At 34.7% G+C, this 24,366-nt stretch overlaps 5 protein-coding genes across 6 annotated transcripts; 2 read left to right on the forward strand and 3 right to left on the reverse strand.

Moving 5' to 3' along the window:
• The first annotated feature begins 339 nt into the window (after positions 1–339).
• On the forward strand, positions 340–7,552 carry LOC108227280 (COP9 signalosome complex subunit 2). Its single transcript, XM_017402343.2, has 12 exons — positions 340–480; positions 588–680; positions 2,846–2,924; positions 4,035–4,275; positions 4,360–4,434; positions 4,511–4,645; positions 5,477–5,664; positions 5,769–5,837; positions 5,948–6,038; positions 6,131–6,265; positions 6,955–7,067; positions 7,154–7,552. The coding sequence occupies exons 1-12, from the start codon at positions 471–473 to the stop codon at positions 7,242–7,244; spliced, it is 1,320 nt and encodes a 439-aa protein (XP_017257832.1). The 5' UTR covers positions 340–470; the 3' UTR covers positions 7,245–7,552.
• A 91-nt stretch (positions 7,553–7,643) lies between these two features.
• LOC108226272 (dihydrofolate reductase) lies at positions 7,644–9,336 on the reverse strand. 2 transcript variants are annotated; one of them, XM_064078831.1, is made up of 6 exons: positions 9,078–9,336; positions 8,882–8,974; positions 8,702–8,795; positions 8,565–8,611; positions 8,260–8,491; positions 7,644–8,151 (listed from the first exon to the last, which is right to left on the reverse strand). In XM_064078831.1, exons 1-6 carry the CDS (start codon positions 9,222–9,224, stop codon positions 7,994–7,996), a joined length of 771 nt encoding a protein of 256 aa, XP_063934901.1. In that variant the 5' UTR covers positions 9,225–9,336; the 3' UTR covers positions 7,644–7,993. The 2 variants fall into 2 exon arrangements, with proteins under 2 accessions (XP_063934901.1, NP_001409290.1); NM_001422361.1 differs by having other exon boundaries at positions 7,837–8,151; positions 8,565–8,606; positions 8,697–8,795; positions 9,078–9,315.
• Positions 9,337–10,163: 827 nt separating this feature from the next.
• LOC108227282 (ubiquitin-conjugating enzyme E2 22) lies at positions 10,164–14,418 on the forward strand. Its single transcript, XM_017402344.2, has 7 exons — positions 10,164–10,304; positions 11,043–11,157; positions 11,705–11,849; positions 11,927–12,004; positions 13,059–13,171; positions 13,338–13,441; positions 13,906–14,418. The coding sequence occupies exons 2-7, from the start codon at positions 11,155–11,157 to the stop codon at positions 14,243–14,245; spliced, it is 783 nt and encodes a 260-aa protein (XP_017257833.1). The 5' UTR covers positions 10,164–10,304; positions 11,043–11,154; the 3' UTR covers positions 14,246–14,418.
• Positions 14,419–15,284: 866 nt separating this feature from the next.
• Positions 15,285–17,183, reverse strand: LOC130540432 (calmodulin). Its single transcript, NM_001422360.1, has 2 exons — positions 17,031–17,183; positions 15,285–15,841 (listed from the first exon to the last, which is right to left on the reverse strand). The coding sequence occupies exons 1-2, from the start codon at positions 17,104–17,106 to the stop codon at positions 15,468–15,470; spliced, it is 450 nt and encodes a 149-aa protein (NP_001409289.1). The 5' UTR covers positions 17,107–17,183; the 3' UTR covers positions 15,285–15,467.
• A 3,137-nt stretch (positions 17,184–20,320) lies between these two features.
• LOC108224353 (uncharacterized) lies at positions 20,321–23,587 on the reverse strand. The gene is made up of 3 exons (XM_017398931.2): positions 23,270–23,587; positions 22,609–23,055; positions 20,321–20,765 (listed from the first exon to the last, which is right to left on the reverse strand). The coding sequence occupies exons 1-3, from the start codon at positions 23,436–23,438 to the stop codon at positions 20,413–20,415; spliced, it is 969 nt and encodes a 322-aa protein (XP_017254420.1). The 5' UTR covers positions 23,439–23,587; the 3' UTR covers positions 20,321–20,412.
• Positions 23,588–24,366: the final 779 nt, after the last annotated feature.

A 24,366-nucleotide genomic window follows, 5' to 3' on the forward strand; every position in this document is an offset into this window, starting at 1 on the left:
TTCCCTATCCGCGGTTATTTATAACGGATACATTAAAATCTCAAATTGGATCCAGGCCCTTGAAATATAAATCTAACGGCCCCCGTACAATGTGTTAGATAACTCTTATCTAACACGCGGTTGTCAGGGTACAGGGCCCTAATATGTATATGCCAAACTTTACTCCCAAGATTATCCTCTAACTATGATGTCCCTGGTCAACCGATTTATTAATTTTTGAAGAGGCAAGGCCAAAATATACACATTCAATACATCAAGGGTTGATGTGTATGCTTTTTTTTTTCAAGGGTTAATGTGTATACATAATCATACTTCAAGGCCAAATGTATAATTAAGCCTAAACTTTTTCATCTTACAGAAGGCACATCACAGATATATGAAAAGAAAATATTTCGTGGGAATTAAAAGCGCAAACCCCTAACCAGAAGGCAACCAAATTGAGTGTTTGAAGTCTGTGATTATCGTCTTCAATGGCGTCCGGTAATGAATATTATACTCGCCCTTGTAATTCTTGGAATTGTGATGTTTACATTATGTTTTCTTGGTTTTTTATATACGTACTCAAATTTGTTTATGTTGTTCTGTAGATGCTGATATGGAAGATTATGGGTTTGAGTACTCTGAAGATGAACAAGAAGAGCAGGACGTGGACATTGAGAATCAGTATTACAATTCTAAAGGTACTTTTTCCTTTTTGCCTCTTTTCAAACTATTATATATGATCAATTGTTATATCTATATTTATGTGCTTAGTTATTAGGGTATCTTAACTTGCTTTGCTTCGTAAACAAGATTATCTTATGGGGATTTTGCTGCTGTGAACTTATTGAGATGAGATGGCCTTTTTGGGGTTTTACTGTTAACCCGCACCAGGGGACAATGTAGCTCTTTTGTACTCCCTCCGTCCCAGTCAATAGTATACATTGGGGGACGGGGGCGCGGCACGGACTTTAATGCTTCAATATAGTATAGTTCTGTAGATTATTTTTAAAATTTTCTTTTTCTGTATAAAAGTATAACATTTATACTTTTACTTTTATACAAAAAAAGAAAATCTTAAAAATAAGTTATAGAACTATGTTTTATAAGTGCCTTAAAAAGCGTGTCGAGCAGTGAAAAAGGAACGTATACAATTGACTGGGACAGAGGGAGTAGTTAGGAAGGTAGTTGAATTACGAGCTGTTTGTGTAGTAAATAAGCGTCGAAGTTTAAATTTAGACTCGGGATTTGGTTCTCTTCAACTTGAATATTCGGTTATTTTGAACCTGATGCTATTCACCCTTTAATGATTAAAAAGTTTTTTGGTGGACTTCGACTTGTAATTTGGGTATGACCAGTTTGAGATTGGTAGCAACTCTATGAGGTATTTTAACTACGGTTATGGGTCAGGGTAATAGAAAAATCTTCTGCATTGATATAAAGTACTCATATAGGAAATTTATCTACTATTCAGGTGACTTGGTCCGTTTTTTATTTGGAAAAAAGGGTTGTCAACTTTTTAACCCTAATGCCATGGGGATGTATTTTATTTAAGCTTCACTAACACTGCAAATTTTGAAAACCACTGCTGCTTGTAATTAAGTTTTAGCTAGCAAGTCTAAACTTTAGTTGAATCTTGAATATATTCAATTTAGAAACATTGAAGTTGCTAAACAACGATACTTAAACTTTAAATATAAGTAAAATATACGTGTACAACATCCTGAAGAGAAGAGATCAATTTAAGTTGAACATTGAGTAGCAGTGTTGTGAAAATCGCGCTTAATCGCGCGATTAATCGCGCTTCGCGAGTAAGCGATGGTTCCGCGAGTTGCGTATGAGCGATTTAGCGCGATTTTGAAATTGTCCAAAAATCGCGTTTAACTCGCGATTACTCGCAAAAACTCGCCAAAACTCGCAATAAAAAGCGCAAAAACTCGCAAAAGTATAGGAGGACCGAAATACCCTTAGGTTAAAAAAAAAACTACTTATATCTTTATAAGTTATAAACTACTTCCTCACAACTTATTGTATATCAGCCGTCATTTTCACTCAGGTATGCCCTATCTCTCTCTGTCTACTTTATCGATCTGTCTTCATCTTCACATCTCTGTTTCTCTCGACCTTCTCTCTTCATCTCTCTATATTTCTTTGATATCCTGGCCTTAAATATATAGCATATATGCTAAATTTTATATACTATTTACAGTGTTTGTCAGGTGTTCGATTAAATTCCCCTTAGAAATTACTCTTTTAAAAGTTACTGATCACTTGAGCCATAGTTAAAGATGACTCGAAGTGTTGATATTTAGTGGAAATTTGGGAATCCAGTTAATGGTACTAAATGTTATTGATTTATGATATGATAGTTATGTGATATTTCCACTATGTTGAAACCATTATTTTTGTTTGAAACTAATATTAGAAGTAACATTCTCGAATTTTTATAATTATATAGATAATTTCATTTTTGTCCAAAAATCGCGCGAGTAATCGCGCTTCGCGAGTTGCGCTTCAAAATTGGATCTTGCGCTTTTTTTATTTTGCGTGTTTCACAACACTGTTGAGTAGTTTGTCTAACGATTAATTTCTGCCTATATATATATATATTTGGCATGCCTTTTTAAAACAATTATAATTGAGGGAAGCAAATTGCTTCAGATCTTGTATTTTGCTTCTGCGCAAACCCTGAGAGTGCTTTTTTAAAATCAGTAACTATGTTAAAGTTTGTAATAGTTTCATTGAAAAACTTTGATGCTTTCAATTTGTGCATTATTTCAAAGGACATGATTTTTGTGATTATATGCCACCTATTAATCGTATGAGCCAAGATTTTATAAGTTGTAACACTATAAAACTTTGGCAGGTTTGATTGAGACTGATCCTGAAGGTGCCCTTGCTGGTTTTGCTGAGGTAGTTGAGATGGAACCAGAAAAGGCAGAATGGTAGGCCTATTAATGTATAAACATGTACATGGATATGATTATATGAATACAAGAATATCAATATTGGCAGTTATTTGTTAGCAGGATTTTTTTTTCTCAGACCTGATTCAGTTCATCTGATAAATTGCTCATCACTTTAGGATTGCCATATCAATTTATGCATCTCTGGATCTTGTAGTCGATCTATATCCCGACTGGTTGAAGATAATCCTGATAATAGATCTTGTTTCGGTTTATTTTGTAGAACCTAGACTTGTTTTCGTTTTACATGTGTTTTGTTCTGTCTATGTTCCTTGTGATAAAGCTCATATTCCATGGATTTATTTTTTCTTTGACGCGTGTATAAACAATCTCCTAGATGTTAGGTACATATTAGTATATTACTATCAGCACTCTTTGTTCCTCTGAAGACATTGCACAGAAGTATAATGATCATCTGCCCCATGCGTGTTACAAGTAAAGTCTAAAGGTTCCAGCAGTACAAAATTTAAGTACCCAATGATTTTTCTCGTGTAATTTCTTCCAAAACTGCAACAGAATAGGAAACAGTAAAAATTTAGTAATTTAATTTACTGATGATGTAGTCTAAAGTGACATAAGATTCTGAGCAATTTTCAAATGTTGCAAACTTTTCTGCTACTTTTTTTCATCAACTTTTTTTTTTTTTTTTGACTAATATGGCTTATAGCCTTACAAAGTGAGTATCTGTTCGAAGATATTCTCGGGGTGAGCCAGAGTCGAACCCATAACCTGGGACGACAGAGAATAAACCCTTAACCACTGGGCTATCCGATCGTGCTCTTTTTCATCAACTTAATGCAATGTAAACCATATTACTATACTTGGCAAGTTTTATTATTTGAAAAATCCTTGCTAAGTGTGCGCTAAGAGATCATTGTTCAGTATAACATAAATGAACATGTATTTTGCTTTAAGGGGTTGTTTGGATCATGGGGTTTCAACAACCTGATTGATGGGAATGGCATCAAAATTCTAATACAATAATGTATTGGAATTCCATTCTCATTAAGCGGATTGAAATCCCGTGATCCAAATGGCACTAAAGTTTCAACTGCCCTGAACCTACAAAGTACTTTATTTTGTCTTCAGGGGATTTAAAGCTCTTAAACAGACAGTCAAGCTTCATTATCATTTAGGGAGGTACAAAGATATGATGGAAGCCTATAAAGTGATGTTGACGTACATCAAGTCAGCAGTGACTAGGAACTACAGTGAGAAGTGCTTAAACAGTATTATGGATTTCGTTTCTGGGTCAGCCAGCCAGAATTTTGCGCTTTTGCAAGAATTCTATCAGACTACTCTGAAGGCACTGGAGGAGGCTAAAAATGAAGTAAGGTTACTAAAGTGTCGTTATCTCTTAGAAAATTATTCTAATCACAGAATCATTGATGATATATTTGTTGCTCTTATGTAGAGGTTGTGGTTCAAAACAAATCTGAAGCTTTGCAAGATTTGGTTTGACATGGGTGAGTATGGCCGGATGAACAAGGTATGGGACAACCTAAATGTGTTCTTAGTTGGTTCGTTTAATTTGGTAATGTCAACATCCTAATTCTTGTTAACAGATAATGAAGGAAGTCCATAGATCATGCCAAAAGCCGGATGGTAGTGATGATCAAAAGAAAGGTACCCAGCTTTTGGAAGTGTATGCTATAGAGATTCAAATGTACACTGAAACAAAAAACAACAAGAAACTCAAGGTAAGAACTGTTAAATGGTTGCTTTTTTTGTGTTCTTCTCTTTCTAAGAGTATCATGATCATAATTTAGCTGGCAAAATTCAATATACATTACCATTAGTGTGTAAAATATATGATTTGCGAATTCTAAAGAGTACTAAATTCTTCTGTGCACGGAAGGACTTGTGGCTGAAGTGACATGACATGTTTGAAATTTTATAAATGTTGGACCTATAAGATTATTGACACCTTTGGGTTTTGCTTATGTCGTGCTGACAGGCGACAGCCTTTCTCCTGCTAAATCATGCTGTGAGCGTGAGGGGTGATTAGAATTTAACAACATAATGCATTATACTTTTATATAAATAAATAAGATAGTGATAATCAGCAACTGTGTCCTGAGCTGAATAAGAGTGCAATTTGTAAGAGCTAAATTTGAATGACATATGTGATGTTTTTTTCTGGCGGAGATATTTATTTATTTATCAAATAATCGCATTGAAAGTTCTATTGAACTTATTTTTACAGCAGAGGATTTACAAACATATCGTTGGCAATTTGCTTACATGATAATATGAGTTGCATGGTCCCAGATTCAGAGTCTTTTCTCGGTACCAACATAGTGTCATTTTCTGATTTATCATAAACTTTATTATTTGACATTAGATTAACAAATGGCATTTACATATAGGTGTGCATGTATGTGTGTAGTAATAGTCGACCTATGCAATTCTTGGCTGGATCTTTAGACTTTGTGAACCTTTTCTTGTTTTGCAATTATGCAAATCTTTTTTAGTGGGCCGACACGTGTTTTGTATTTACTATTTTTTGTTGGTTCATGAATTCATTACAGCAACTGTATCAAAAAGCACTAACAGTTAAATCAGCAATACCTCACCCAAGAATAATGGGAATTATTCGCGAGTGTGGTGGTAAAATGCATATGGCAGAGCGCCAGTGGGCAGAAGCGGCGACAGACTTTTTTGAAGCTTTTAAGAATTATGATGAAGCAGGGAATCAAAGGCGAATCCAGTGTCTGAAGTATGTGCAATATATATATGGCATGTTGTTCATGCTTGCTTGCAAATGGGACATGAAATATTTACTCATCCCTCTGTTAACGTGTTATTTTCTCTACTTAACAGGTACTTAGTTTTGGCGAACATGTTGATGGAGTCTGAAGTTAATCCATTTGATGGGCAGGAAGCAAAGCCGTATGATTTGGATTTTAGACATCATCTTCATTATTCTTTAATTTCTTTGTATTCTTCTCTCTGTCCCTCTTTATGCATCAGCTAAGAATGCTATTTTTCTCATCTGGCAGATACAAGAATGACCCTGAAATTTTGGCAATGACTAACTTAATTGCAGCATATCAACGGAATGAAATAGTGGAATTTGAAAAGATACTCAAGGTAAGATTTAATTCGCTTTGTTATTGTATTTTTTTCCCTGTGTGGTAAGTACAATAATTTGTTGTTGATGTTCACAAATATGTTTTATGCAGAGTAACAGAAGAACTATTATGGATGATCCTTTTATCAGGAATTACATTGAGGATCTTCTTAAAAATATCAGAACACAAGTTTTGCTTAAGCTTATCAAGCCATACACAAGGATTAGGATACCATTCATATCAAAGGTAGAGGAGTCTATATTGCTATATACTCGGATATACTTTTGCACAAACATATTTCTTTATCAATGATAGTCTTTGATTCTGATTACTCTGCTAGCTGATCTCCTTTCACATTAGGTCACCTCAACTTGCTGCGAAGTTTGCAATGCTGATACATTTACTAGAGTCAGTCTTGGTAGTTTTTCCTGAATACTTTGCATGTGTTTTACCAAACTTGAATGTCCTTGCACACATTAGAGTTTAACTCTCTAATGGGCAATGGGTAGGTAAAACAAAGAATCTGGGTTGCGTAGCTTTCACATCTTCAACAGTAATGTGCTGTTTGGATCAAATGTATCTCTATTATCCTCTCCCCATCTCCCTCTTTACATGAAGTAGAAAATTTTGTACTTCACAGTTGCACATATGCAACACTAGGGAAATTTTTAAAATGTTATTTGACAAACAACTTAAACTTTTGCAGTGTCCTTTAGTTTTAGTATCATTGTTCCTGCTGACAGATGTGTATGTATTCACATTGATTAGCAAGGGAAATATTGTAATGACCACACAACCCTGCAGTCTGCCGGTCTGTATGTAAAGGCCACTAGATGAACTAATTTGTTTTTGCTATAGTCATTTTTTTGTTTAGATATATTGATAACTAAGTCATGGAGGTATAAATGATCACCTCGAAGTTATTTCTTGTACAGGAGCTTAACGTGCCGGAGGGTGATGTTGAGCAGCTGTTGATCTCACTAATATTGGACAATCGGGTACAAGGACATATTGATCAAGTAAATAGACTGTTGGAGCGTGGTGACAGGTCAATTTTTGTCTCTTGAATAAGTACAGGCTTATATGCTATTTCGTTTATAAATCCAAGTACTAAGTGGACTATCTATTGTGCAGGTCGAAAGGAATGAGAAAGTATGCTGCCATAGATAAATGGAACACACAACTTAAGTCTCTTTATCAAACCGTAGGTAGCAGAGTAGCTTGAGTTCCTAAGAAAGTTGGGGTGATTTGACTGGCACAGGTTCTCTGAACCCAGTTTGGTGAACTTAAAAATGGCAAGGCTTAATTTAGTAAACCGGTAAGAGACTGGGCAGATTCAAGGATTATCGTTGTCAGGTTGTCACTTTTTCAATATGGAGATTATATACAGTACATAATATGCTCAACCCCAAAGGTACAGAGAACATGGGGTTTCTTTGGGGAGCACTTTAGTGGTATTTGTAGTGAAAAATAGGATGGACATACATGAAATACAAATGTTTTACTTTCATATTTCTATTTTCTGTTCTTGCTTTTTCGGTCTCAATCTATCCTCTGGGGTTCCCCTAATCAAAAAAACGTACATAGTATGCTCGAATTGTGGTTATACAGAACTATGGTTAGATTGTAGCTAACAACGAACATAGTTAATATGTGATTACATCATAGTTTATCCAGATACATGCACAACTATAACAGTTTTCCAGAATGCTGGAGGCAACAAAGAAAACTACTACATAATGTGCTCCAGTGAAGTGGACAAGTAAATACGAAACTTGTGTTAGATGGTACTTGACACCTAACATCATTATTATGTAATTTTATTGGTTTTGTTCGATACCAGCACAACTTTTAACAATAACTATATAAGCTTCTTTCCAAATCTTTGTAGCAATGCTCAAGGCAGCATTGAATACTGATACATTGGCTAGAAGCATAACCTGTTTAAGCTCTAGCTTATTTTTACATCTTCATTTACTTACTTTCTTCCTCCCGCAAGTCACATTCTTTCAGAGTTTCCTCTGCTTTCTCTATCGCTGAGTTATTCTCATTTAGCACACCATTTCCCACATGTGAATCTGCCTCGCTCACATCTGCAATCCAATCTCTTATTTTCTTGACAGCTTCCTCATCTGTTTTTTGTTTCAGGTAAAATTTATTTACATTAGATTTGCCAACACACAAAACGAACTTAAAATACTGTTGTTGCTTTTTTAAATAAAACAGATTGAACTTAACACCTAGTCTCGGAACAGTGTGTCCGTAGGGATGATTTATGATGAGAGGATCTTCAAAGGCGGACGCAAGTTTCTCGGAAGGCACTTTGAGCCAGTCCTTGGCTCCAATGCAGTGAACAGATTTGACTTTGATAGGCTCTTTGTAGGCAATTTCACAAATAGATGGAGTTTTAAACTTTGCCCCTGCTATGGACACAAATAGTTTCATGGGTGGATGATCCTTCAATATCTTCCCCTGCACTAATCCACATTCTGTTACATCTTCTTCTCATTTTAGTTGAAAAAGTATTTGTCAAGCGCGAGATTACCTGTGCATGATAGCCCAGGATGAGGGCAGCCAGAATTGATCCCTGATGTTATTAACAGTATGAAAACATAATTCAGATTTCCTGTTTATGTAATTGCAGATACTCAGCTATATCGTAATCTGATAGACATGCCTGAGAGAAGCCGAGCAAACCGTAAAAGGGGCCATTGCTGGTTATGTAGTCGCACAAGCGAGTGATGCATTCTTCTAGGTTAAAATACACGGTGAAGTCCTGTTGCACTATATGGTTAAATAGAATAGTTCACAGCATCATAAAATACTTAATGTGTTTATGAAGATGAGAAAGATTTAGCTTACATTTTCATGTTGGAACCATTCAAAATAAGGGGGTGGGAAGTAGCCTTCTATCTCCGACTTGCCTCCTGCTGGGAAAAATCCGTCGAGAAATTCCTGCATTATGCAGTAATTCAGTCACCCCTTTATATATAAATTCGAAGAACATACATGCGGAGTATATAATAATTACCCATTTGAAGAGAGTGAAGAAGTATACCAAGTGAAAGTCAGAAAAAACAGAGGCGGTAGGAAGATCCCATTTGGAGAGCTGGTTCTTCAGGAAGCTACCGCTGGTTCTGAATCCATGAAGACATAATATCTTCTTCTCCTTGTTCCTGTTATTCTCAACACTAGTGTCTCCCATTACTCTCAGTTCTCACCTGATTCTTTTATGTGTTATGCTTTAATGCATAAACTGGCTTGTTGAGTTCAAGTGTTAAATGAGTGAAAATTCTGTGTTTCAATAGGAGTAAGCAGTTAGGTGGCAACAACCAGCTTTCAGTCCATTATAACTCGGTGGTTGGTAGTTTGCTTGGCTGCTACCAGTTGCCCAAGTTCTGGTAATAAGTAGAGAAGTTAACAACTTGTATTGTTAAAGTTAATTCCATAAAAAAAATTACTCCCTTAGTTCCCTCAATTATGTGTATTGGGTTAATATTCTTGTAATTATAGTTTTATAATTTATTTTGAATTTTTTTGGTTATTAAAAAGTTTTAATATATAAATTTTTATTTTAAAAAAAATAATAATAAATTATAAAATTACATTTTATAGAAATATTAAAATATGTACCTTTGAAGACGGGAAAATGAGTGGGAGGGCAGGTTGACAACTACAGTTTAACAATTTTACGAGGGAAAGATCGTGATAAACTTGATCGACTGTATATTTACGTTGCTATTTTTATTGATAAAACTATTTGGTCTAATATATTTAGACTTAATTATTATTTTTGCTAGTTATGTATCATAATCATGATTCTAAAAATTTCTATTCGGGTGATTGATTCTGATTTGATTGTTAAAATCTAATTAATCACTATAAATTCTTCTTAAATGATATGTTATATAATTAATTAAATTAATATATTAAATATTATTATAATATTTATTCAATTTTTGATCATTCGATTTCCTAATCAGCAATTTATAATTTTTACGATGATCACAATATATAATTCAAACTCTAAATTTGTTACTACAATGAGAATAATTATTATTTTATTATTTTATTAAAAAAAATAGAGTCGGGGTGGCATCACTAATTCGTGTTGTAATTATAAATTTTGCTGCTTATCCGTGCTCTAATCTCTCTCCCTCAAATAAAAATAATAAAATCTCTCTCCTCTCTCTCTCCGGGTGTTTTTAGTCGTTGAAGAGAAGTGCCTTGCAGACTCAGCCCTGCTCCAAGATTCACCAATTCTTGCCCCGGTGCTCTCTCTCAGGTAATTTTTCATACGGGTCTTCACTTTTTTCATACTTGTTTTTCAATTTTTGGAAAATATATTCATTCCATTATCTCCGTGATATTAATATATAAATATGTATGTATTTATGATTCTGCTGTGAATTTGCTCTCTTTGGTTTTGATCTTTCTGCAAAAGATTGTTTTTGAAGTTCAATTTTCTTGGTACATTGAATAGCCCAATTATATACATATTTGGAAGATTGTTCTTGCTTATGTGACTTTCTCATCTTCAAGATTTGTTGTAAAAACTTTGTTGCTTAGTTTATAAAGATATAAATTGAATTAATAGTGTCTCACTTACTGCTGTTAAAAAGAGTTAATTTTTGTGATCCAATTGTGAATGTGTTTAGCCCACAATCGTGGTAACTGCAACCACTACTTGTACATTGTGAATTTGAATCGATTAGGGTTTATATGGAGTTCCCCGATGTTGATGATGCTATATTTGTTATATTCTTGAAAGGTTTGAACAATTAGCAATAGCCTACCACCGTGGTTTATTTTCTTTGTATTTTGGTTATTTGTCTTTTGGTAATTGGTGTGCTAAAAATACGCCAAGTTATTTGCTTTACATGTCAGAAATAAGTAACACACGTCATACTGTCCACCATTGCGATGGTGTGCCAGGAGTAGGCAGTAAAAGAAAAAAAATCTCTTATGGAGACATTGGCAGTTGTAAAGATTTTGCTCACAGAATCATTTTCTTTAATTGCAGGATTTCTGCATCGCCTAACTGTCATCATCTCTTACCATTATAGGTCTATTGCCAAACTAATTCTTATTTTGGTTGAATAACATCTGAAAACTTTATATCAAGGTATTGGCAAATGGTAAGTTCTACTATTCTCTGCTCTCTGGCTGCTAAAAATTTTTTTGGTCTCATTATACCCACTCTGGAAAACTTGTTAATTCTTATTCTTATGTGTGGGTTTCATTATGCTGATATATGTTGTACTAATGGTCACTATTTTGGCCGTGTGCCTGTTACGTGTTAATAATACTTTCATGTTAGGAAATAATTGCACCTCTATTCTAGTCATTTGCCCTTTTATATAATAAATACTTATTGACATTAGTAGAGATCGTGTGGTTTAAATCAATTGCTTCACACATGTTACGTCCAGAATATATAAATAGTATGTTATGATTGTGGCGTGATATGAGAGCAACACGCGTGATTACATGCTTGGATACTTATTGTAGTAATTGCTTCACACATGTTACTTCCAAAATATATAAATAGTATGTTATGATTGTGGCTTGATATACACGTGATTACTTGCTTGGAGACTTATGGTGGTAATTTTTCACAATCATCTCGTTGTAAGTCATTTATCTTCTTACATTTTCTTACAGTTTTCTTACTAATATTTGTAGGCAACAAACGAAAATCTTCCGCCAAATGTTATAAAGCAACTTGCTAAGGAATTGAAGAATCTTGATGAAATTCCTCCAGAGGGAATTATAGTTGGGGTGAATGATGAAGATTTCTCAACAATATATGCTGATATAGAAGGCCCAGGTAATCAACTTTTAGATCCTACTTCTGCTTATTTTTGGAGAATCTGATTTTGAATGTTGAAGTATTTTACTCTGCAGCTGGGACTCCATATGAAAATGGCATCTTTCGCATGAAGTTGATATTATCTCGCGATTTTCCACATTCTCCTCCCAAAGGTTTGTGTCTATATGTCAGCTATGGTGTTCATACAGACCTATCAGCCAATGCAGGATATTATGCCTATTTCTTGGGGCTTGAGGGTTCTGTGATTGAGAACTTGACACTTCTGTTTGAACCATGAAAGATAAACTAATATTATTAGTTTGAACCTTAAAAGATAGAACACACTTACTTTCTTCTTGTTATTTTGTTATATTGTATCGGTCAGGCTAGCACCTATATATATACTAGGCAATGTTACCGATAGAGCTACTAGTGAATTTGTTATGTGCTCGACTGCTTGGTACTTTTATAAACACTTGTACACTTGATACTTTGTAGTTTTGGTTAAAAGTTTACAAATAGTAACTGCATTACTATTAACTTTATTTGTTGCCTATAGAGCGTTCTCAAAAGCTTGTTTTAATGCTATATGTAAACTATCTCTTGTTTTCTTCCAACATACTATTCAAATATATGATCTCATTTGTCTATATAGATCGCGCTACATTAATGTTTGGTTTGTTATCTATTTATTTCTATTTCTCCTATATATTCGTACTGAGTATATATCCGTTTTGATGATTAACAACATATGCTGTCTATTTCAAGTTCCCTCAGCATATCTATATATATTGTATAGTGCATAAAAAGGCAGCAGGTACTCTATTATTGCGTGGCCACTGAGCGTGATTGGATAGCTCAAGTGATGGGTTTATTCTATGTTGTCCCGGGATACTTGGGTTTGACTCTTGCTCACCCCAAGAAGTATTAAAACAATTGCTCATTTTTTTAGGCATATAAGCCTAAATATTCAAAAAAGAAAAAATAAACAAAATTTATGTGGCCACTTAACGTATCACAAATTTATGATATGTTGAGAAATAAGTCTAGGCTGGATTAGCAAAGACATATTAGGTCAAGCTATAATTTTGATGGTGGTATTAGTATCTGTAGAACAAATAGAGATTAAAATAGCTTATACATTGTAATTTTTTGGTGATTCCTGCTTGCAAAGATAGGCTGTGAAGGATTTCTTAGACATGACTAATTTGACTGTTGTCATTTTAGGGTATTTTCTGACCAAGATCTTCCACCCAAACATTGCAATAGATGGTGAGATCTGTGTCAATGCATTGAAGAGGGATTGGAACCCTAGTCTTGGCTTACGACATGTACTAATCGTAAGTTTATTTATGTTCTATCTGTCCTGGCGTATTTCGACATCTTAACTCTCTTGCATGCTATTACATGAACATATTCAATAAATTCTTTTATCTATGTTTTGTGCGCTACAGCATGATCTATGCTCTAATCTGGATTATTTTTTATTTGTGTTGCTGATAATAGGTAGTCAGATGCTTATTAATTGAGCCCTTTCCTGAATCAGCTCTAAATGCACAGGCGGGAAAGATGCTGCTTGACAATTATGAAGAGTATGCTAGACATGCCAGGTGAGAACATGCTGGTGTTTATTGCGTCCTTGCTTGTTTTTGGGAATAATTAAGATAATAGACCTTAATACCTTATCATTTGACTTTCTGACACAACACATCTGAACAATATTAGTTGGTTTCTGCAAGCTGTCCTGATCCACAATCCACATGTCACAATACAATTATTTATTGTATAAATAATTTATTTTGTTATAAGATGGTCTGCATTTACTCAATCACATAGTGGTAGAGAAAATACTTTAATTTGGCTATTGTCATGCATTTATTGCTGCGTCAAAATTTTTTCCATCTGCTGCTTAGACTCGTACAGAAAGACTTAGCCAGCTTGAACATATTGCATCTCACACTTAGTTCATGTAATGCAGACATGTTAGTTCTTGATATCAATTTGCTTTTGCTACTGATTTAGTTGGCAAAAAAAGTTTTGCTAATATATTGCTACGACCTGTAATAAAATGCAGGATTTTCACAGCAACTCATGCTGTAAATTCGAAGCGCATGAAATTTAGAATAGGAGATGTTTCAGAGTCAAAAAATGTGGACCAGGAGAATTCCGCTACAGGTGCCGCACTCCACTTGCCGCAAGCATCTGTCCCTACCTTAATTTCTGCAGCAAAAGGAGCAACCAGTCAAGATCAAGTAGTTGTAGGTACAAACTCTATGGCTGAGATGGGAGTTGTTACATCCGCAACCTCGGCAACAGTGCCACTGACTAAGAAAAAGGAAGTCTGCGGGTCACTAAAAGTTCAGGCAGACAAAAAGAAAATTGATGCAAGAAAGAAAAGCTTGAAAAGATTGTAAGAAACGGGAATTTGCCTATCATATTGTTTTTCCTGGATTAGCATGATTGAACTTTCGGTGTTCTATTTGATAATTAGATGGCAAAAAGAATATTGCCTGAATGTCGGTATCAATGTCTCGAGTACTTTTGACATAGCAAATGGGAAAGCGATATATTAACCATTCTTCTTGACTCTGATTCTTGAATTATTTCCAACTGTCAATTTTATTTTTAGGTTTTGTTTTGTCATTTTCCGCCATTTTCTGGAAAAGTTATTCAACTTGATGCTGCAAGTAAATAGCAGATGTACTTGTTAGGAAATCGGACGAAAGATTATTTCTTTGGTTTATGGAACGAAGACAAATACGGAAATCATCTATTTGGGGCTGTGAAAATCTTGGATTTCCTAACATGTCGCGAGTTAGATTAGAAATTCAAAAACTACCAAAGTGGAGGCCTCACTGCAACTAAATCACAAATGTAACTGATACTTCTTAACTACATTTGGATACATTTCCTCCAACAATGACATTCAAACGTTCTGCATGTGTATACCATTTAGATATAGAAAAGAACCAAAATCAGATGATCTCTTATCAAGAAATCAGCTCTTGTATGCTTTCAAAAGCTCAAGTCAGAAGCTTCTTCTAATCACAAAAATTACCCAAATCAGAGAAGCACTGATGACTTCCGATTCTCAAGAAAGCAGAGGCTTTATAAACAGAAACTTAAAACTACTTGCTCGGCATGATCATACTACATCTCAACCTCTCAATGTGAGCCTGGAAAAAACCCTACTATGAAGAATGTATCTCCCAAAACATAGATGAAATAAATAAGTGTTCTGTTCTATTTGCCACCGGAGCCCAGAAACTGGAAATACTCCCTTCCTGCAACATTCTCGGTACTCACAGTAGAGCTGTACAACCTCTCTAAGCAGGCAAATTAACTGATAATTATGCTAAACAGTGCTATACAAAACCAAAAATAATGGAAGAACAAATTGACAATAGAGAAATAATTTTAAAGCTGCTAATGTTAAGCTCAAATCACATCATAAAAAGGAAACAGAATATCCACAGCCACAATAGCAACTACTAAAACTCTTACAAGTTTGACCTTTAAAACCATTGAATAAAATGGTTACAAAATACTAGGGATCCATTATACTAGTTAAAAAACTTTGCTCTTCCAGATATTTTTTGTAAGCAAATGTTTTGTGGATCTGGTAGAGTTGGCTTATCACTTAGCCATCATCACCTTGACAAATTCTTCATAGTTGATCTGCCCATCACCATCAACATCGGCTTCTCGAATCATCTCATCAACTTCTTCGTCAGTCAGCTTCTCCCCAAGGTTGGTCATAACATGGCGCAACTCAGCAGCAGAAATGAAACCATTTTGATCCTTGTCAAACACTCGGAATGCCTCCTTGAGTTCTTCCTCAGAATCAGTGTCCTTCATCTTTCTGGCCATAAGGTTTAAGAACTCGGGAAAGTCAATAGTTCCATTACCATCAGCATCCACTTCATTTATCATATCCTGTAGTTCAGCCTCAGTAGGGTTCTGTCCAAGCGACCTCATGACAGTCCCAAGCTCCTTGGTAGTGATGCAACCTACATATTTTTCAAATGAAGTTTCAGTCTATATATGAGGAACTGAAAAGATATGTTAGGATTTTTTGAGGACAGCAAGGGAGGTAAAACACAACTAGGTCAAGCAAAATAGATGAACTCGCAAGCAAACCTAAAAGAATGATAGTAATGCCTTTCTTAATTCGCAAACATCCAATTGACTAATAAACTATACACGCATATAGCATAACGACAAGGTTAGTCTAGATTCCTATCCCATAAAAGAACTTTGACACGCAAAGTAAACAACTAAGTTTCAATTATTTAATACACTTATGTATAACAGAACTTTCTTACGTCACCATAATCTTCAGCAGGAAATAGTTATCATTTCAACTAATAAAGGCACAATCAATACACTGGAGAACTTTCTTATTTAATACACTTATGTATAACAGAACTTTCTTATGTCACCATAATCTTCAGAAGGAAATAGTTATATCGTTTCAACTAATAAAGGCACAATCAATACACAGAGAACAGGAGTTCTACCGTCTACGGCCCGCCAAAAATGTCAATATAGGTCTATTTAAACCAGATGAGCAAGGTTTGTGGCATATAATAAGCGACATCACAAAATTATCACGATAATCAGCTTGTCCAGATCAACTTAACAACAAAGGCAGTTGTATATAAACAACTCATTGTCAAAAAAAACATAAGACCTCTATATAAAATGGATGCTATTACATTCAAAAGAAATTATTAACCTAATAACATAAGATCTCTATGTGTACAAATCACAAAACAAATCTTATCCGCCAAACCACACACCCCGAGCTAAAAGATGTAGCTCTAAAACACGATCTAAATCACTAAAGCTCGCAAACAATAATCATAATCACGTAAATCAAAAAATTATCCAACTAAAAACACCGAAACGAATCAAAATAAGCCTAAATCCAGCACAAAAATTAGCAAAAAAACGTACAAAATCCACAAAATTGACAGATACACAAATAAACATATATACATCATATATAAGCCTACATCTATTACTAAAATCCACAAAAATCATATGAAATCCACAAAATGGCATATACATACATAAACATATATAAAAATCACATATAAGCCTACATCGAGAACAAAATATCACAGAAAACAAGTGAAATCAAAGAAAAAACCAGATCTGAGCAATGAAAAGGCGGGAAATGATAGAAAAGCTAACCATCGCCGTCCTTGTCAAACAGGCTGAAAGCTTCCTTGAACTCGGAGATCTGATCGTCGGTGAGTTGATCGGCCATTGACTCGGTTTAGTGAAAAAGAGAGGGTTTGATTAAGGAGATGGAATATACGTACAGAGTATATGTATGTATATGCTGAGACGGACAGGAGGAGAGGTAGCGTTATATATCAGCGAAATGTGGGGTAGTAAGAGAGGAAGGGAGAATAGTAAAAGTAGGGAGGGTCCTACTCTTTATTTTGTACGGACACGCTCTCTTGCTGATTTTTCTTCGGTTTATTTCCATTCTTTTGTTCTTCTCTTTCCACTTTTACCGCTTTGCCTCTCTTTACCCTTTTTCATTATTTTTAATAATTTAAATAGGATACATATTTATTTGAACAACTTTAATAGTGTTTTCAAAAGAAGATATTAACTGTCGTTCATGAAAGTAGAATTATATGGATTATGGATTGATAATGTACTCCTCTGTCCCTCTCATTTCTTTACGGTTACTATTTTGGGATGTCCCTCTCATTTCTTTACGTTACTATAAATAGTAAGTTTTTCTCATCATTACACCCACTATCTTCCTCTACCATCTCATATTTAACAATAAAAACTACTATTATACCCACTACTTTCCTCCACTATCTCAAATCTATTATTAAATATTGATAGGTCCCACCACTTTACCCACTTTTCACCTAACTTTACTCATTTTTCATACATTGCCTTGGTCTCCGTGTCCCCCTCCCATGTAAACAATTGAGGGGGACGGAGGGAGTAGAGATATTAGCAATGTATATGAGATATTATATCATATGAATAGATTTGATGAAACATGGATATGTATATTAATAGAAATAAGTGTCTCTTTCACAGGATATACATATAAGAATGGCATAATTAAATAACCAACTTATCAAATATATATAGTGAAACATCAAATTAAAATATTTTATTCAGATTTCAGACTTTAATATTTTAAATATAGCATATTCAAAATAATGTTCAATAAATTAAAATAAAAATAATGAAAACATCTCGAAACATGACTGAAATTTAAATGAACATCCATCCTCACGCCACACTTAAATTGTTTTATTTACAATTATGTCTTAAAATCTTATTAACATCCTATTTGTTGGTTGATTTTTCTTACAATTTTCACTGTATCAGAAAAATGACTGGCATTATAATGACGAACTGTTCGTGAATATTTACATATCAAAGACAGACTCTGTGGTAGAAGGGTTGAGGTTGATATTAAATGCCCAATCTATAACTTAAACGAAGAAATGTCACTCCATTCACTAGTAACTTGTCCATCAACAATTTTATGTCGTCAATAGTCGGGGCATATTTAGACATGCCGGTAATAATGTTTATAGAAGATTGGATGGTGGAATTTTTTTTTTTGACAAATATGACTTATAACCTTACAAATAAAAATATATGAACAAGATATTTATGATAGCTTGGTCTATATGGAACAATAAGAACGAGATTCTGTGAAATCAGAAGGGACAAAATCATATAGAGATAGTAACATCAATCATGCAAATCATTAACAATTGAGAACATGCACAGAACAAAACTTTCAATAACTTGGTTGGGTTCATATTCATTATTCGAGCGGAAGGTGACATGTGCTCGAACAAGCCACAACGAGAGATAAGGTCAACATGGATGTTGCTAATTTTGAGGATTCAAAACTCTTTAGTTTCGCAATGACAACTCATAACCACAACAGCAAAATGGTAAAGGTTATGTCGAGTTGTAAGGAATTTTTAATCTAGATGTTGTGGAAGCTATAAGTATTCGAGAGGCTCTAAGTTGGATCAAGAGGAACGACTAGCCGACTGCTATAGTTGAGTCTGGTTGTCTAAGTGTAATTCAGGCTATCAGGTGCACGTCAGAGAATATTTTGGGAGAATGATAGATGAATGCAGAAGTTTACTTGAAGATTTAAGTTCTAGTAATGTGATTTTAAAATTTATAAGATGATTCGCGAACATAATAGTTCACTATTTAGCGAGATACTCAAGTTCACTAGTTCATCGTAGGTGGGGAATGGGAGATACCTATCCTCAAGATGATTTGAAGACTGTAATAAGATTATTTGACTTTCTGGCAAAAAATTTGTAAATAGAGAAAAAATTATTTTCAGAATTTGTTTTTTTTTTAATTATCTACAACATATTTCTTTGTATATAGTTTTATCAGAGCAAATGTTGTACGTTACGAGCACCATTGTGAATAAGAAAAATGTGAGAAAAGTAATTTTCATATATTTGTAGGTGTGATATTCTATATAACGGGAAATTTCTTTTGGATTATTATTTCATTCTTTAAAATTGACCATCAATTTCTAACATTGACATATTGCCAATTTTAACGAAAATTCTATACCTTTTCTAGCATCTTTCGCCAAATAGAAAATCGGTTTATTTATATTAAAACTTTAAATAACAACCGATACAAGCAACAAGGCAACGCGGTATGCACACGGACGGCCAACGCGGTGCAGTATATGGCTCATGACCCACCTTGAAAATCACAAGAATTTTAATATTAGATGCCGGCGGATCTTTTGTGTAGCGAGTTCATGGAAATGGTCATGCAATTTCTTTTGGACATCAACCCCTATTTTCTTTTCCTTCTTTCCGCACATGAAGATCGGAAAAAAAATTTCTTGCCCAAAAAATTGTTGGGCCCTGGCCTCTATTTAGCTCGCTATGTCAGGCCCTGAACTAATTATCAACTACATGTCATCATTTTCATTCTTTTCCCAGGTCCATCCTCTGTACAGATTTTTAATATATCTTTATTAAAAATTTAAAATAATTTATATTAATATATATTTTATTAACTCATGTTTTTTAGTATTAAATTTATACTTGTATAAAATATAAATTTGTGACTGAATTTTATACATTCTTTCATCTTTGTTGCAGAGTTTCATATTGTAATAGGGTGATCATGTATTGTTTTAATTTATTGAAAAAGTGGCTAAAGATCACTGTTTTGAAGAAAAAAGAACATGAAAGTGACCCTTAGTCATTTTCCTGAATATAAGAATAATGTATGAATATCTATTTTAAATTTAAAATTCTGACCAATAAAATATGAAAATAGGTATAATAAGATTTTGCATATAAAATAATAAACTTTTGTAATTTTCTTTATTGGTATATTTACAATCTGAAATTCCTAAAATTTATAGTAATATTTACATGATACATGGCCTCAAAATAAGAGCTTGACGATACCAATCTCTGCAAAGACACTAATTTACGTTTAAAAATTAAATTAAATCATGCATGCATACTTTGATTTGCAGCTGAAATTTGTTTTACACGCATATATTTAAGGAATACAACAACTAAAAACAGAGTTTTCTCTTGCATGCTTGAAAGGGCAGTGAGTATAAGTTGCTCGGCTTATAAGAATGTCCCAAGTCCTTAACAAACTCTTCAATCAAGTCTCTGCAAATACAATCCTGTATCACCAATCCTATTCTTCCCACATCCCTCTTTTCTCCCCAAGCAATGTCCTTGCACACCTCTTCTACACTCTCAATCATCGCCTTGCTGCTCCGTGGCAGAGGAGAAGTGACAGCCTCGCGCTTTGCCCTCACTGATTCGATCATGACCTTTTGCACGAACAATGACTCGTAGGTAGCTTCGTCCTTCTTCCTTGGTAGACCCTTCTGTGGTTGTGGCACTGACATTCTACCTGCATTTGGCCAGTTGTTGTTTCCTTTTTAATTTAAAAAAAATTAAACACATCATATATTGAAAATTCAGTGCACTAAACCGTTACATTCATCTGCAAACTGTCATAATGCCTGACATCTTCCATTTTTCTTGACATTTAGGTATAATTCAACTACGGAAGTATGATCAACCAAACATACCCGGTATATACCACCCGAATATAAGATAAAAGGTGGGATTTATGCCGTCAGTAGTCATTACCCCCTCCCCAGACCCATGGAGACGTTCCTACCACCCGACAACTATAATAATAGTAGTAATAAATATAATTAAAAGAAGATTTAAGGTTGTGTAGGACCAAGTACTTGATCAGTGGTTGAAACATGATCTATCCGAATTATGAACATCCCGCGCATGTTGGTGAGGTTGCTCTCTTGTATGCACCAGCCACATGCAAAAAGGCCCCAAATTGAACAAAGTGCTCTGTTGTATATATTCCACTATAATCTGTAATGATGCTGTGTGCTCCTGCTCCTACTACTACTTATTACTTTTCTACCTTTTCTTTTAATATTTAGTTAATTATGCTGCTTAATTCTTCTTCTTTTCTTTCTGGTCCTTTACCCAGGCATCTTTTGACTGAATCATTCAACATATTGCGTAGAACAGTTGGTATGTATAATGACACGCAAATGCCAGGAACAAGAAGAGCAGTACTCTGGAGTCCTGGACCACGCCAATTTACATGCTTTATCTTCACTCAGGATTGATTTGTCATTTTAGATCCAACTTCCAAGCATAAACATCAAATTAACTTGAATTATAACCTCAATTAGTATGTCCCCTTGTACAATACTCCTAATCAAATTACTTTTTTTGACAAAAATAACTATAAACTTAGAGTTGCTCAGAATCAGTTAACAGTCATAAGACTCCTCTGTCAAACAAGGCCGATGTTTTCTTGTCGTGCTCAAAATTACATATCACTTGGATATCCCACATATATGTTCCATGTGTTTTTAAATTTATATACCTACCATGTATTGAAAATGACATTAAAGCTCTGCATTATTAATTATCAGATTTAATGGAGTGACAAGTGAGAATAACTCAGAAATTCAAGACATCGTACTCTATACTTAATATATGTACACGGAGTCCAGAAAGATGAGAGATTCGAGTTCTATGTGTCATCTTGTGTATTGTTTTCACTGGACCACTATATATCACGAGTATATAATATAGTGCAGGCGACTAATTTGAATTATATTAGAGTAAAGATAAACTTGGATTATAATTATATTAAATCTGATGAGGGCAGTTAACAAAAATATTATAGAGAATCTCTTTGTGTTCTGCCTTTATGGCTTTATTAGCAGGAAACTTTGTCTTTCATTTGAACTTACAATTCAGACGTTCATGTCCGATCTAGATTGGTGATTATATATATATTGTCCGACTCTCGAGTCTCGACTACATAACAACTTAAAAGTCCGAGCTAGACTGATGATTAACTATATGTTGTTCCGGTCACACAAAACTTTAAAGTCTAAGGATCGAATGTTAGTCTGAGTAGTACTAATATGAATTCAAGGTCTGATCCATATAACAGTCTAATCAAAAAGAGCGAAAATAAGGATATAGATGCACCTGCATGCTGTAACTGACTAACAATATATTACAATATCCACAAGATGTGTGATTTGTAAGGGAGAGCAGTATGTATGAGCATAATGCCAGCAAGTATTATCAACATATTTTTGCTTATATAAAAATGCCGACACAGCACGCACACATGCTGGTATAAGAATTATAGAGCAAGTAAACCAAAAATAAGATGAGGGATAAGAAAAGTGACTAACCATTTTTAGTAGTCGTTTCCCTGGAACAGTTGGTGCTAATTAGAGGAGCACGAGCCAACTCATCCAGTACTGACACTGGACTCGTATGCTCATTCACAATGCTGTATTTAATATCTTCATCATCTCTTCTTGTGCGTCCACATCTTTCATCCACCACCGTTCTAGTCACCACTACAGACGTCGTCGGGGGCAAAGGCGAGCGCTCACAGTCTGAATATCTGATGGACTCGATAATCATCTTCAGCTCTTTCAAATCCTCGTCGCATCTTTCCAAGTCAAACTTCAGCTTCCTCCTCTCCTCCCAGCTAATAGCATTTATATTATTATCAACACTCGATTTTTTTATTTCCGCTTGACCTGTTGGACTTTCATGCGAGGAGGACACTTTAGGTATAGTGTGGCTGCTGCTGCGATGATCATGTTGTGCAACTTTTTCTTGCTTTTTACCTGAAATAAAAAATACAAACAAACATTAGTTAGTACTAAATATATGTTACAAATATGGCTTATAACCTTACAAATGAGTATCTGTTCTAAGATATTCTCGGGATGAGCAAGAATCAAACTCAGGACTGGTACGACAGAGGATGAACTCTTAACCACTAAGATATCCAACCGTGTTACAAAAACATTTTAAATACATTCTATATGTTAGAAAGACCTGAGGTGAGGAATTTGCGGCGATGACGATGTCTGGAGAGGAGATGGAAAATGCCGGACATGCAACCGACGGATTTAGCATGGTGGTGGTGGTCGTTGGGCGGTTGCGGAACAGACGACATTACACGGCGAGAGGAGGAGAGTGCGGAGTCTTGTCTCTTCAACATCATGTGTGTGTGTGTTGATAGATATACGCGTGTAATTGAATGAGAATTAGGAGGATGTTTGATGGGGCTGGTAGAGTAGCTAGACAGAGGGCTGATATGTAATTAAAGGAGAGAAAAACGGATCAACGGAACGGGGAGAGAGAGAGAGAGAGGAGGAGATAGAAAGGGAGGTTGCAGTAAATAAAGTGACGAGAGCACGGTAATCGCATGAGCTTTGGGGAGGGACCAGGGAAAGTTATTCAACCGGCATGTATGTTCATTATTATTGCAGGAACAGTATCTTACTTGTCTCAACAAATCTTCTAAAGCAAAGACCGAAGGGTGTGCGAGTGTTTGCTAGTTTCACACTTTCTCTTGACGAATGCTAAAATGTAATAGTGGGCTTTGGCTTGAATTCATATTCCAAAGGCCCAATCATAGGCGGTGATCGTCCAAGTTTCATTATTTTATGCAATATAAAGCCCGCTAAGATTCTTCAAAACGGCCGGGTTAGAGAAATAAATCGTAAAAAAATGGAGTTATTTTTTTTTTTTTTGAGTTACTTGTAATGTAAAAATCAATCCTGATTATTACAGTAAGTTTTAAAAATAGCGGACTATTTTGTAAGTTAGCCGTGCGTGCTTGCCCTGTGAACAAGTCCATCAACATCCATGAATTCAGGGGGCACTTTTCTCGTAATAATGTATGAAATGGTTTAATTATTATAAAACAGTCTAAGTAAAATTTACTCCTATTTTTAATATGTGAAATACAATCTTTTCAAAAAATCTATAATCATCAAAAACAATCTGAAAATTCTTATATATATACGTTATGATATTTTATAAAAAAAACATATTTTAAAACTGCAAAAGAAAACTTCCAAAAAGTAAAATTAAAGAAAAGAGAATTTAATGGGAGAAAAGTACATTTACCGGGTCCACAATGAAAG

This window comes from Daucus carota, chromosome 6, assembly GCF_001625215.2.
Source record: "Daucus carota subsp. sativus chromosome 6, DH1 v3.0, whole genome shotgun sequence".
In the NCBI taxonomy this organism is placed as follows: Eukaryota; Viridiplantae; Streptophyta; class Magnoliopsida; order Apiales; family Apiaceae; genus Daucus; species Daucus carota.